The sequence below is a fragment of the Lampris incognitus genome, chromosome 8, assembly GCF_029633865.1.
Source record: "Lampris incognitus isolate fLamInc1 chromosome 8, fLamInc1.hap2, whole genome shotgun sequence".
In the NCBI taxonomy this organism is placed as follows: Eukaryota; Metazoa; Chordata; class Actinopteri; order Lampriformes; family Lampridae; genus Lampris; species Lampris incognitus.
This window is the reverse complement of record NC_079218.1, coordinates 51802614-51818543: the sequence shown is the minus strand read 5'-3', so window position 1 is coordinate 51818543 and position 15930 is coordinate 51802614. Positions and strand designations below refer to the sequence as shown.

Below are 15930 nucleotides of genomic sequence, written 5' to 3'. Positions count from 1 at the left end.
TGAGAAAAGTTTTGTGATAAGTCCAAGCAAGTTGCTGTGGACTAACGCCTCTTTCATTTTGCAGCCCATATCTGCTCCAATCAGATAATGGGCTGGGGAGAAAAGGCCATTGAGATCCGCTCTGTGGAGACTGGACACCTGGATGGAGTCTTCATGCACAAAAGAGCTCAGAGGCTCAAGTTCCTCTGTGAACGAAATGACAAGGTAAAAGAAAACACGGTGCACACTGAGATGCTTAATTGAAAGTAATGCTGCTGCATTACTTTCTACTTGTGGAGTAACAGAGCAAGAAATTCTAGGAGTTAAACTGACAGTGCTTTGTCTTGTGTGCATGTGCTGGTTCGTAGGTGTTTTTTGCATCTGTGCGGTCTGGAGGCAGCAGCCAGGTGTACTTCATGACCCTGAACAGAAACTGCATCATGAACTGGTGAAGGAGCTGTTCTGGTCAGCGTGGAATCTACGAGGGTTTGGAGAGAGAGAGAAGTGCACTCAAATGCTCACCCAAAAAAAAAAAAAAAACATGCACGCAAATGCACACACCTTTTGTCTTTTCTCTCTGCCTCCCTCTCACCGACCCATCCACCCACCCACCCACCAACACACACACTCAAAATACACAAACACACACACAATCTCACATACTATAAACCCATTCCCAGCTAACCTTACGATACGGTTCATCATGTGACTCTCACAAAGCCCAGTCCCTGCTGATAAATCCCCCCAGAGTTGTCATGAAACATCACCATCAAGCGTCACATGCTCACACCGCCTCTAAGCAATTTGTACTGTATATACTCGTCTGGATTTACTCAGTTTGGTGGACCTGTGTTCAGTCATAACTCCTTAGTTTCTAATTGTAGAGTGTGTTGAAACATTCCTCAGTGGTCGTAGATTTTGAAGGAGACAATATTTATGAACGTGGGAGGAAGTGAGCTGTAAATAGATGAAGCCTGAGTCCCATGCAGACATGCAGACCTGGTTGTACAGCTTCCGTTCTGAGTGTGGCCATAGGAAACACAGATGAGCTAATATGACTTGGGCACACTGAGTTGCAGTGGTTCCAGGACCCCAGTTGATTTGATTTGGGGTCCTCAAGGGGTTTGGAGCATGCTGGAGGAGGAAGGTTGTGGCTTCACTACAAAGGAACCATTAAAGAAAAAACGGGTCAGGACAAGGTAGACCATTCTCATCATCACTAGTTGTCTGTACTAGATGGCTCTCTGGCCTGAGTGGCCGGCATTGTGTTTTTTTTCAGCGCTACATGATGGCAACTAAGCCTCACATACTTCAGCACCAGTATGACAACAATTTTTAAAACTAATTCACAAAATAATTTCAGATATTTGCAATACTGCAGGCTCAGAATCAGACCAGAGACATTCCTGCCTTTGTCTTTTTTTTTCCGTTTCACATGTAATTAAGTAAACTCTTTAAAACCGCCAGGGTTGTATCTAAACCTTTTTTTGTTCTCATAGATTTATGAAATACAAAGATTTGCTATTTGTATGTAGTGTTTCCGTATTGGTATTAACCTACTGATATTCTTAATTTTTCTCTGCTGTAATGATATTGACATTATATTGCAACTTATGCTATTCTTGTGGAGTTACTGTTTGAGGAGAGGAGCTCGTAAGTGTGTTTTACAGAAGACACGGTGATTAAGGGTGTGTTTGCTAATGGTTTGAGACTGAAGGAGAATGACGAGATCAATAAGAATTGCATAAAATAGGTCTTGTTCATGAGTGAGGGTAGGATGGAGCGGGAGGTTGACAAGCGGATTGGTGCAGCATCAGCAGTAATGCGGATGTTGTACCGGACCGTTGTGGTGAAGAGGGAGCTGAGCCAGAAAGCAAAGCTCTCAATTTACCAGTCAGTCTTTGTTCCAACCCTCATCTATGGTCATGAGCTTTGGGTAGTGACCGAAAGGGTGAGATCGCGTATACAAGCAGCTGAAATGAAATCCCTCCGCAGGATGTCTGGGCTAAGTCTTAGGGTGAGGAGCTCGGACATCCGGAGGGAGCTTGGAGTAGAGCCGCTGCTCCTTCGCGTCGAAAGGAGCCAGTTGAGGTGGTTCGGGCATCTGATTAGGATGCCTCCTGGGCACTTCCTTTGGCGGTTTTCTGGGCAAATTCAACTGGGAAGAGACCCCGGGGTAGACCCAGAACTCGCTGGAGGGACTACATGTCCAATCTGGCCTGGGAACACCTTGGGATCCCCCAGGAGGAGCTGGAGGGCGTTGCTGGGGAGAGGGACGTCTGGAGTACCTAGCTTGCTGCCACTGTGACCCGACCCCGGAGAAGTGTCTGAAAATGAATGAATGAATGAATGAATGGAAAAGTTTTGGACATTTCTGCCCTCCTAGAGAGATCCACTCTGTAGTGTTTCAGTTTTATTTAGTTGATTCCTTGGTGTGGTTTCATGTGAGAAGACGTTTGTCCATGGGCATGTTATAGATTAACCGTAGGGGTGATCACAACTCATATTTTTCATAGGCCAGTGTTCATCAAGTGTTTTGATAGTATGTTCAGACCTGCAGTACCACAACAGAGGAGATAATTGTAGTATCTCATTAGGCACTTTTGAGAACACGGCTGGAGTATGTGATGTAATATACTTTTAAATCTATTCTTTCCGCCAAATACTGATTGATAGTTTCTGTAGCAGGTGTAGGAATCTGCTTTTTAGGGCAAAGGGAAGGCAGTTTGGGGGGGGGGGGTGACAGGTGTTTGAAAAGCTTTACCTATTGATTGGTATCCAAAACTCCTTTCAGCACATTTTTGTTTATCTTGATAGCGTTTCTGAATTATTTACATAACTTTTTAAGACTGTCCCAGAAAGTGGAGGAAGAGAAGATATGAAATGTGACCAAGCCGGTAACCTGGATTTATTACTGCCCTTTTGTCCGCTGAAGCTTCTTAATGTTGAGCAATAATGAGCAGTGGCCTTGTTTAAGTCGTCCTGCCTGGGGAAGAACATGAGTCCTCTCCAGACTGCATGCAGCGCCTCCCCCAGTCCTACGAACAACTCTTCAACTTCATTTTTATTGCTCAATATAGAATCGTTGGCATGAAATTTTGAAGAATGATTTTGTTCTTCCATTTTTTTTCTCCAGTATGTGTAAACACAAATACTGCTAAGGCCCAGACACACCCAACCAACTAGCAGCGACGAAGGCCGGCTGTTGCATCACCTCATGCCACCTGCCGTCTGGGCCAAAAAGTAGCCCTTGAAACACACCGCAAGGGCTATACACTGACGGCCCTAATTCGCTAGCTTAGCACTGATTTGCTAAGCTGAACAGCCAGTCAGAGTGATCTCTCTCACCGACAGGAAAAGCTGCCGACGGGGGTCCGACTAGCGCTGATGGTGCGGGACACACCGCAAAAACTAGGGCTACAGACGCTCACCAATGGCCCAACATCAGCCAACCGTCAGCCTGGTGTGTCAGGGCCCTTAGAAGGCTACAGAAATGACTAAAAACAAGGACCACCCCCCCCCCCCCCCAAAGTTTAAGTTTTAGCTTACTGTTGAAGAGGTGTTAGCTATGGGCCAACAAGGGACCCTACACATCCTAAACTAGGCCTGTATGTTATAAATGTAGTCTAAATGAAAGACCCCCCCCCCCTTCAAAAGTTTGGCTTTCAGAGATTATAGCTTCAAACTGATTTGACATTTGTTTACAGAACAGAAGCAAATCATAAACAGAAAAAGCACTTTCACTTCAGTATGTATACAGTTAGAAGTAGAATTTCCTGCATAACTTGTGGTGTACATACAAACCATTGAATCAAATGATTATCTATCAGTGTTTATTTCCCTCCCAGTCAACATGTTAATTCTTTAATTATCTGTCATGTGCCATGACCTATATCTTAAATGTCAAATTTATAAATCCAGCCTGGCTTCTGGCACTCGTAGTTTCATAGTAAATCGTTTATTTCTTCAGCCCGTCTGCCATGTTAACAGTTGAAGCAGTGCCTTGGAATGAGGAAGGGGAGGGGTCTCAGACTCCCGCCTCTTCCTCTTGTTTCGTACTTGGAGTGGAGATGGACCAGAAGGGGTCCCTGACGTGACAATACTGTCCTGTGCCAAGGAAGTGCACTTACAGAGAATCCAGAATGCCCACAAGGTGGCGTTTTTCTGTTGGGTACTTATTGGAGCAAATAGTTCAAATAAATCAAAAACCTAGAATATAACCGAGTTCATTCAAAAAGGTGCAGTTACACATGAATTAGCTAATACTCACTTAGTCACATGTTTGATTGTGACACAAGGAGCACAACATGTCTACCAGGATGCACATTTACTGGCAGCAGGAACCAACACAAAAGCCATAGGAGTTACACAGCTTAGTGGAGAATAGTTGGTATTTGGGACAAGATGAAATCTTGAGTAGGCAGCACGGTGGCGCAGTGGGTAGCGCGGCCGCCTCACAGCAAGAAGGTCCTGGGTTTGAGCCCCAGGGTAGTCCAACCTTGGGGGTCATCCCAGGTCGTCCTCTGTGTGGAGTTTGTATGTTCTCCCCATGTCTGCGTGGGTTTCCTCCGGGTGCTCCGGTTTCCTCCCACAGTTCAAAGACATGTAGGTCAGGTGAATCGGCCATACTAAATTGTCCCTAGTTTGTGTGTGTGTGTGTGTGTGTGTGTGTGTGTGTGTGTGTGTGTGTGTGTGTGTGTGTGTGTGGGCCCTGTGATGGACTGGTGGCCTGTCCAGGGTGTCTCCCCGCCTGCCGCCCAGTGACTGCTGGGATAGGTTCCAGCATCCCCGCGACCCTGAGAGCAGGCTAAGCGGTTTGGATGATGGATGGATGGATGGATGGATGGATGGATGGATGGATGGATGGATGGATGGACTGACATCTGACTGCTGTTTATATGGTTTGTGGTCAGGAGACACTGTACAGGCTGTTATTAAAACATAGAAAAAGTAAATGGTTATTCTTTAATTATTTTGATTGTTTACGCTTAAGTGGGGAAAGAAACATAATATATTCTGAAATGACTTTTATGAAATGTAAAGTAGACTCTATTGAGTAATAAAAATGAATGTATATCTATAAAACAGATTTGTATTTATATAAAAGTATGTATCACTATATTAATCCAAGCACAACGTATTTTAAGGCACCGAAAGCAAGTCTACAAAGGAGTGTCTGTGAATGTTCTCATTCATCCAGGTCATGGTACCTATCCAAAGGAGTTGAATCAAGATGAGACTCAGAATTTTGAGTCTCATCACCAGCCAGTCAGACTAGCTTGGTCTAGTCAGAAAGGCACGAACTGAGGAAGCCTCTTGCATGAGAGGCGAAACGTCTTCACGGATATATACCAAGTCCAGTTGCACTTGATTCAACTCCTTTGGATCTACAGAGGAGTGTTGTCCGACAGAAAGACCCAAGTGTTGTGTTGGTTCAGCTGGAGAAACCGTACGGATGCGGCTGCGATGGATCAGTGTGAGGAACCTAGTGTAGTCGTGGTAACCGCATCACGTACTCCACTAAGACCACAGATGGACACAGTTAGTTATTTAGCTTTTGTTTTTTATTGCGTTATCTAAAATGACAAGTTAAGAGGATTAAAAGATTGTGTTCTTGTTACCGAACAAGTCGGCAAGAATTTATTATAAGGGCTGTGATTCAGACTAGGCTGATAGATAATCCTCGTAGACTCACGTTGGGGCACACGGCTTAATCTGGGGTTGTCTGTAGGTGTAAATGAATTAGTCATGTTTCAACAGACTTGTCAAAATGCTCGGGCCACAAGGATCGTCGAACAGGTCCATTTTGGCACAGCAACGGAGTAAAAGGGCTTCATGGTCTGTGCTGTGGGACTGGTCGCCCTTGGTTTGTTTACAGTACGACACAGCAACACTTGCTTATCAGATTAAGAAATGGTCGTCAGTTAGTGAGCGTCGGGCCAGAAAGTCAAACAAGTGAGTTACGCGAAGCACAGTTGGCAAAATCAGTTAAAGGACACACTTCTGCCTTCCTCTTGGTGACTCGATTTACATGTCCTCGTCGTCACAAGTGGGTTTCCGAAGTGTGCTTTTCATGTCGATGTCCAGTTGGTCCACTGGACACCATGTCCTCCTTAATTAGGACTGATGGTCAGACGGTCCCTCGTCTGTTTTGATGGACATCTCAGGCCTCTTATAAAGTGACTTTGCATCGAGCAAACAGCAGAAGGCTGTTTAGCCCACTAGTGTGTTATCTCGAGTCTTTGTGCTGTGACTACCACACTTAGCATGTCTAGAAAGGAAGTGACCACCGGGATACGTGCTGGGCTGACTGACTCTGGATTTGACCTGAACAGATTGCACACAACTTCACCCATGCTTTGTAGTGATCAGCCTGCAGCAGCTTTGTGGGAGCGTGTCTGAGCAGACAGGAGTGTTTCAGGCTGGCCCGCATATAGAATGAACTGGCTGTTTCCCCGTGAGGGAAAACAGTGCCATGACACGTGCTCAAAGGTATACTATGAAAGATTGCCTTCTCATCCCACCACTCCCAGAACCCCTATGCAGCAGATGAGAAACCCAGATCAGAAGGAAAACACTGCTGTTTATATCTACCACCGTGAACCCTGACCTTGTTTCCCAGCAGGGCTTCATGCGTGCTGACTTACCAGGTGAACTGAACTGAAAACCCAAACTAGTGCCTAGAGAAAAAGTCCTGACATGTACAGTCAGTGACAGGCTGTATTTATGCCCTTAACTTCCGTATGTGGAGTGAGAAGTAGGTAGAACAAAGCAGATTGTGACGACTATTATTAATTTAGAAGGGGTGATGGTTTACGCAGATAAAATTTCTTTTAAACCAGACTTGTTGCAAATTTATTTGCTTTGAGTGGACAATGAGTTTTGCGCTAGCAGCAGGCATCATGGTCCTGCAGAGTTCCCTTCCTGCACCATTCATTTACCTCACAGCCACCACATCAGCAGCTACCACACGGACATCCTCGTTCCACTTCCTGATGCCAGATGCACCCCTTGTAGGGGTATGAGGGTAATGAGTGTTTGTAAGGGGCAGGATGAACTCGAGCTGTTTTAACACCCAGAAAGCAGACTTTAAACTGGATTTAGGGGGACACAGCAAACTAAATGAGGATGAATACGTTGGAGGGTCATCCTTCCACCGTATCTGTAGGACTACTAAGAGGTTTGTGGGCAAGACTAAGGCGAAAATCTTCCATAGTGTACCTTTTAAGTCTGTCAAAAGTAGTTCAGCAAGGAAGACTTGATTTGTATTGCAACTTGGACCACATAGGCGTTGAACTCCGAGCCTGTGGGGCACATTATGATGATGTACCGTGCCGAAGCAGGCACTCATAAGGACTCAGTATGAGAATGTGGTCAGACGGTATTCTGGATGTCCCACACAGCTCGAGAGCAAGGGGGGGGGGGGGGGGGAGCTAGTTGGCTTTGAACATGAGGAAATCAAATTATTCTTTTCTTCTTCTTAGCATAGGAGGATATGAAAGATATGGAAGATATGGCTGGATGGTTTCACAAAGGCCACACAAACGTTGTACAATTACCCTCTGCTGTTAATTTTGCAACTGCACTCATGAATTTGTTGGATGATGTAACGTTATGGCCTTTTTATATGTTCCAATAGATTGTTTGTATGAAGAGTAAAAATCAGATTTATAGACTTGATAGAAACATTAAATATTTGACTTGTTCCATTTGAATTAAATGTGTTTCCACTTCTTTGACATGAATATCCACTTAATTTATAAATTTTTTTTAAAAAAAGCTTGTAGGCTGCTGCCATATCCTTCCATAAGACAAAACCCTAACATCATTCAGTGTCCTATGGGGTACTGACTGGTCTGTTGACAATCACTGGTCTTGACAGCCATCTGGGTGTTTTGTCTGTCTGACACAAGTTAGAAAATCCACATGTTTCATTTAACAAATTGACTTTTAAACAAGCTTGAAATGTGCTCTTATTTGCAATACCGTGACTTACAGAAGAGGTTAAGGTGAAAGTCATCAGCTAAACGGAGCATTCGCTGACACGTCAGGCGTCCTGTGTGAATTTCTGTAATATGCTGCAGTTTCCAACAAAATGTACACGTAAAGGTTATAATGTGCTTTCATTTTCTTTGCATGTTCTGAAGTTTTAACTTGGTCTCAGTCTGCTGACATTTGCATATTTACTAAAAGGATGTAACTGCAGTTGGGGAATTGGTTCCCGACATGCATGTTAAGTATCAACCACAAGTTGTACCACGTGTGTTGTGTGTGTGTGTGTGTGTGTGTGTGTGTGTGTGTGTGTCTCGGTACTGAACGAGCTGTGGCTCTGCAGGCCTGTGTGGCTCCAACCTGCAGCCCAGCTGCAGACAGGTGGTGTGTTGGTCGGAGGAGGGCCTGGCTCAGCACTGGTGGCGCTGCACAACACAGCCCTGACAGATGAATACCACTGCTCTGGTATCACATGACGACCTTGCTAATGTCTCAGCAATATGAATATGTCATGAATCAAGACGTTGTCCACGTCAGTGTGACTCGTAGGATTTATTTTCAGCGGCCTTCGGCAGACTGAATGTAAGGTGGTCTGTGTGTCTCTTGTCAAGAGAAGTTCCTGTACTGTACCTGGCTTGATCTTCTGATCTTTAATCTCATGTTATAACTTTGACTGCTCCGTCAGCATCACGCTCACTAATTGTTGGGACGCTTGATGTGGTTTTGCGTTTATGAAATGATCCCAGTTATTGCCTTTCTGAAGTAACGATTATCGTATAATAGTTCTGAGTTTGGGAGAGGATGTGCTTCACCCACTCTCTTCATGTTCTAATAAAGACACCTTCTCATGTTGTCTATAAAGTATTAGTGGATGTGATGCTGGAAACATGACAAGTCGACCTTATGGAGCTCGAGAAAACAAATCTTTGGATAGTGATACAACAACTTTTTTCAGATGATTTTTTTTTTAATTAAACATCTTTGCAATGTTTTAGAGTTTAGTGTGTGTGTGTGTGCGTGCGTGCGTGCGTGCGTGCATGTGTGTGTGTGTTACCTGTGAGAGGTTAACTCCAGATTGTATTTCATAAACTCATACTTTCAACTTTCAAAAGATTGGGTTAAATGAATTCATGTCTTAACAGAATTGACTGACAAATAAAAGATATCGACCTCAGTTGGAGTGTGTTGGTCATTTGCTCAGAGGAACTCTGCAGACATGCATGCTCTTCCATGGACGTGCAGCCCCGGTGTTGAAACAGCCTGCACATGTGTGACGTCACTGTGGGAACTGTTGGATTTTATAGATGCAGTTGTCAACTTACTTATTGGCATTGTTTTTGTTTTCATTTCTCGGTAACACTTTAGTATGGGGAACATAAAAAAACTTAATTACTAGTGAATTAGTAATGATCAAGATGTCACTTTAGTATGGGGAACATATTCTAAGTAACAAAAACTTAATTTACAGTAATTTAACACTATTAACACTTGTAGTTTTGTGTTGTTATGTAAGAACAGACCATATTCATTAAGGTTTAGTAAGGGAGAATAACTCTTCTTGTGGTACTACCACCTTATAAAGTCCATACTAAGCAAAGCATATTGAGATGGTACTACTAATAAGCAATAATTCTGAGGTTATAGAGGGAAAACTCATAGTTAATGGCTTACTGGTTGTATAATAAGGCCATGCAGAATAAGGCATTAATGAGTACGTAATAATGACCAATTAAGAGCCAACATGTTGCTAATTTGCATGCTAATAAGCACCTAATTAATGGTGACTACGTTCCCCATACTAAAGTGTTACCCATTTCTCTTTCCTGGTGACTAACGGCTTACTGATTAGATCGGGGGTCTGCTGAGATCATTAGCACAATTGAGTGTCCCAATTTGTTTAAAAAAAAAAGGGTACAGAATTAAATGGGATTTTAGGGCAGGTTTACATTTAGCGTTTCACCATATGACATTGCCAAAACAACGTAGACTTGTTGGCCTGTTGAACGGCCTATTTGAGCCACAAATATGATTTGTTTAAAAGTTATCCATATTAAAATGACACAGACTATGAGGAAATCTGTATCTATGGTACACAGGATGAGCTGGTTGCCACCTCACGGGGGGGAGGGGGGGGCTGAATGTGAGGCTTTCATTGATAGTAAAGTGCTTTGGGTGGCTGTTTTAGCCAGACAAGCACAATGTAATCCATTTACCACATGGTATCTTCACAAAACTGGCCTTTCTCTGATTTAAGACTACCTAAAGTAAAATAAGAAAAATTATGATAGTGTTGAACTATTTTGTCACCCCAAAGTGCAGGAGCGGAACGTCTGATCTATGCATAAAAAGCATCAAGTTTTCGCTGGTATGAATGTGGAATATTATGAAATGTGCTGCCTTCATATGGGTGAAATTAAATGTGCTGAAAATGATTTGGAGAAGTTTAGGTTATGGGACAAAAATTTGATCATTTGCACTGGGGTCCCTTTATCTGAAGATGTCCAAAGAAGGGATGCATATTGCAGTACCCGGTGACAGAAACGAGCTTCCATGGGCCTGAAATGCCGAGGCTCCCATGATATCCAGTCACACATCTTCAAATATTCATGTTAGGGCATAGACCTCCATATTATAAGCCTTTGGGTGGCATGGTGGCCCAGTGGTTAGCACTGTTCCTCACAGCAAGAAGTTCCTGGGTTCGAAACCCAGGTCCTTTCTGTGTGGAGTTTGCATGTTCTCCCCTTGTCTGCGTGGGTTTCCTCCGGGTGATCCGGTTTCCTTCCACCATCAAAAAGACATGCATGTTAGGGGTAATACTCCTGTCTGTGCCCCTGAGCAAGGCAATGGAAAGAAGAACTGGAGTTGGTCCCCAGGTGCTGCAGCTGCCTGCTGCTCCTATACAGTAGGATGGGTTAAATGCGGAGAACACATTTCATTGTAACCTGTACAGTGACAAATAAAGTGGTTTTCTTTCTTTAAGAGTTACTGGTGTAAAATGTTTTCTGTTTTACATTTTTAAATGTATAGCAATGAAAAATAAATTTACATTCACCCTGTCTGAACTGAAGCATCAGCCTATTACCGAATTTCAATATCTTTTTTTTTAAATATGCTTATTGGCATTTACAATTTTAGTATATACTAGTCACATATTGAATAATTTAACACAATAAACCCCTCACCTCCCGACATTCCCAGATCCTCAAGGAGAAAAACAGATTAAAAGAAATAATGAAATTACATACAACTTAATTGAAGACAAAAAAAAGAACTTTTTAAGAAGTTCTCAAATGAACTCTCCCCATTACTCCTGAAAATGTATAATCAATCCCTCTCAGATGGTCAGCTCCCACAAACACTGAGGCAAGCCTTAATGTCTCGTCCCCAAAAAAGATAAAGGTCCTCAGCGCTGTGAACCCTATCATCCAATCAGTCTCCGTAATTTTAAAATTCTTGTGAAATGTTTAGCCAAACGTCTTGAGGAGGTTCTCCCAGCCCTTATTTAATCCGATCAGTCAGGATTTATTCAGGGTAGGCATCCTTAGATAATACTCGTGGGCTTTTTGATATAATATACACCCAGTCAAACTCTGCTTCAACTGAGTTGTAGTTGCCTTAGATGCAGAGAAGGCTTTTGATCAGGTGGGATGGGGTTTCCTTTTCGACACATTTTCAATATTCGACTTTGGACCCATCTTTATTTCTTGGGTTAAATTATTATATAATGGTTCGGACTAACAAGGTACAATCAAGCTATTTCCCTTTGTATAGGGGAATAAGATTGGGTTGTCCACTCTCCCCGTTGCTTTTTGATTTAGTGATCAAGCCACGTGCGGCTTCCCTACTGTGTGTGGCTCCTCTGAAGGGAAAGACTGAGCTGGTAGGGTACAAAAGGTGTCATTGTATGCTGATGACCTTCTCTTATGTATCACCAACCCTGCACTGTCTCTTCCCATCAGGGGTGGGCAGTCTTATTCAGAAAGGGCCAGTGTGGGTGCAGGTTTTTGTTCCAACCAAGCAGTTACACACCTGATCCCACTAATCAACCAGTAGAGTCTTTGCTGAGGAACTTCATTAGGTGACACAGGTGTGTAATTGCTTGGTTGGAACAAAAACCTTCACCCACACTGGCCCTTTCTGGATAAGATTGCCCACCCCTGCCTATCTTATCTAAGCTGGAACAATTTGGGAATCTCTCTGGATACAAGTTGAACCTGCAAAAAAGCGACATTTTCCCATTGAACCCCATGGCCCTAGGTATCCCTGCCTCTATGATCCCCTTCAGCAGAGTGACCTCAAATTTCAAATATTACGGTTCCTCACTCCTTTCAGCTTTTACACAAACTAAACGTGTCCCCTTTAATTGACAAATGCAAACAAGATATGGAGCGCTGGCACACATTACCATTAGCAATGGCTGGGCACATTAGCTTGCTTAAAATGAATATTGTCCCTAAGTTCCTGTATCTTTTTAGAACATTCCTATATTCATTTAAAAAAAACAGTTGAGCTTTCTGGCAGGATGTTCTCTAACTTTGTCTGGGATGGCAGACAGCCCCAGATATATGTAAGGACTTCCTACAACGTCCCAAAGCACTAGGAGGGATGGCAATGCCCAATCTTCTTTACTACTATTGGGCTAGTAATATCCAGAAGGTTGTCATGAATATTCAAAGCAGCTCGCTTGAGCACACACCTGAGTGGGTGAAGATAGAATCACATGATCTTCCTATTCATTTCTTAGTCACTTCCCCACTACCAGTGGTAATTGGCATACCATACAAAAATCCAGTTACAGCTCATAAAAGCAGAATATGGACTCAAGTTAGGAAAATATTTGGTCTGCAGAAAGCCTCCTTAAGGACACTCATTATGTCAAACCACCTCTTTACCCCTGCCAAGTTAGATATGGCTTTTTGAGCATGGCATGTGAATGGAATTCGATTTATAAAGGATTTATACTTTGATGGGATATTCGCTTCATTCAATCACTTGGCAGAAAATGTTAACCTACCCCACTCCCACTTCTACCGCTATGGGCATTTTGTTCAGAAGGGTTTCCATCCTTTCTCTGAGATACCCCTGACATCAATAGATGCACTTTTAGCCACAGAGGCTAGTCTCAAGGGCGCCATCACAAGGATCTATAATAAACTAGCCACTATAAATCCTCAGCCAATGGCTAGCCTTCAGAAACCTCTGGGAGCAGGATCTTAGTACTCCTCTCCCTAATGATCTGTGGGATGCAGTTTTGGATCAGGTATATGCTTCCTCTTGATGCAGTAGATTTGGGCTTATTCAGTTCATTGTGTCCACCTTACCAAAATAAATTGGCCAAAATTATTCTAACATTGACCCCACTTGTGACGGATGTAAACATGCACCAGCTACCTTGTTGCATATTTTTTGGACGTGCCCTGATCTACATACATTTTGGTCAGCAATATTTAAATCCTTAAGCGAAATTTTCAGTCCAACTATTGATCCGCATCTTTTAATTGCCATATTTGGTGTGAGACCGGAAGACTGTAACTGGTCATCTAACATGTATAAATTGATGGCCTTTACTACATTACTAGCTCGGCGCCTAATACTCTTAAATTAAGAGCCCAAGACCCCCATCCCATGTCAGATGGATCAGGGATATTATGTTTCATCTTAAGTCGGAAAAGATAAAAGGGGTAACAGGGACAAGTTCAAGAAAGTCTAAATGCATTTTCTGACTTACTTTGACACTAACCAGTATAAGAGACTGGGATGCCTCTCGACTCGAGTCAGGAATGGCTCAACTAGTATAGACTGTAAACTGAGAGATCTTTGTGTATAGGTGAACCATTTAAATTGACTGATATTAAATGACGGATTTAGACAGTTTTGTACTGCCATATCTAGAGATGAGTAGGATAGTCATAAGATATAACTATATTATTACATAATATCCATGAGATATGACTATATTGTTACATAATATCCAGAAGATATGACTATATTGAGACTATAGGGATTTCATACGAGTTGAAAGGTTTTTGATATCATTTGCATGCATAATTGAGTAAAGTTCTCTAATTTGACAGCATCAATTTGTAGAATTATATATGGCTCATTTATTATGGATTATTGTATGGATTATTATTTTAACCTTGTGCACTTTGTTTTAAGAATAAAAAAGTACACTGATAGAATATACACTCAAATGGAAAAAGCATGGCATTTTCATTAAGGATATAGTTATCACAGATCAATTATACTACATCAGCTGCATTGCAGAGGTGTATTAAACTGACATACAGCATTTACTACTCAGCAGCTCAGGAAAAACGTCTCAATATTTAAATTGAAAATTGCATAACATCAGTCTTATATTTCAGGTTGTCACAAGCATATTGCCTTCCATTAAAGGATTTTGCTAGTCATCGGCAGAAATTTTCACACTCAAAAATTGAACTTCAAATGGACTTTTTTCTTTTTAAATTCTGGTACAAAATTTGATTTGGGGTCCATTGCATTGGACTTTCAATTTGAAACTCGGGCTTTAAACTCAAATGTAAAAATCAATTTTAACAATTAGATTTCATTTTTTGTAAAATAGAGGACTGACAGGCAAGGATTTTTTTTTTTTTGCCAATTCCTAGTCAGTCATTTAGATAGTCACTTCTGTACAATTCATTAACTAATTGCTTATAATAAATGAGCTGTTGGAACAGTTGATGCTTTTGAATGTCTTAGCTTTATGTCCTTTTCACTCTCATAACTTCAAACTACAAATCTCTCTATTCGGTGTCTACTTTGTCTTCTTGCTTTCAATTTTTTGGCTTTCAACAATTTTCAGTATTTCCCTATAGCAACTGAACCACCATAGATGTTCTTGTTATCCGTAAGTGATCCTCAGAGAATAAGGTCCTGGACATCCACCACAGGCTCAGCAGCTCCTCAGCAGTCTGCTGCCCAACACACACTGCAGACCACAAAAGACACTGGCAGTTCTCCATTTTCACACTGACTTTTTGAAGGTCGCTCATTTATTCATGCCACATTAAATTCAAATATGCATCGCCTTCTTTTCCATTTCTGCTTCCAGACTTATAAGATGTACTTTTAATATTCCTTAAAGGTCAACAAAACAGCCCAGTTTAGATAGATTGCGGCCCCATCGAATATTTAAAAAATGCCAGGATCTGAGAAAATGTGATGGTGGGCTGCAGGGATCAAACCACGGCCCAGTTTGCTTTTGCCTTTGCTCTGGACACCAGCAAGCATAGAGAGCACTAAATCTATAAACTAAGTATAAAACTATGGAAACTCAAACAAAAACTATTTTAAAAAAAACTATCAAATTAGAGCTGCTGAAAAATACCAAAATATTTAACTTAACTCTGTTTCTCAGTACATCTCTCGCTCAAATACTATTTTCCTGAACTGAGGAACTTGACTGTGTTTTATTTACAGTAGGAGGAGGAAGGGCGTAGACGGAGGGTGGGGACTGGCATCTCATCACGTAGCCAGGCATGTGACATGGTTGTAATAACACAGTTATAACCACACTGCTTTGTGTGTAGAGCTGTATAATGTGTAATATATGTGTATTTTGTGTATAAGCTGCTCTAAAGTGTGAAGAGAAGCAGCAGGGTGGATGTGTGTGACTTGGATGTGTTGGCGAACATCACGTATTCAGTGGAATGAGCCATTTTGGTGGTGTCGACCTGTAATACAACACATCCTGATCGCTCAAACACCACCACGTTCTGAATAAACGGCTTATCGTTCTAAAAGCCTGCTGTAATCTGATTAACTTGTTTCACTGAGTGAAAACTGTTATCAAGATTGAATAACACAATCAACAAAATCTCATCACACCATTACAAACTCTGTGTGTAGTAAATTATTCAGTCAATAAACGAAATATCATTTTCAGAAGCTGCCGAAATCCAATTCAAATAGGTGAAGTTAGCCAGTGGCAAA

General features: G+C 42.1%; 1 protein-coding gene across 1 annotated transcript in view; it reads left to right on the top strand.

The window, feature by feature from the left end:
- Window positions 1-2679, top strand: part of mink1 (misshapen-like kinase 1) — an 88831-nt gene extending 86152 nt beyond the window's left edge. The window contains exons 31-32 of the mRNA XM_056284794.1: window positions 65-204; window positions 348-2679. Coding sequence (XP_056140769.1) covers window positions 65-204; window positions 348-431 — 224 coding nt within the window. The 3' untranslated portion in view covers window positions 432-2679. The remainder of the gene's footprint in view (window positions 1-64; window positions 205-347) is intronic.
- Window positions 2680-15930: the final 13251 nt, after the last annotated feature.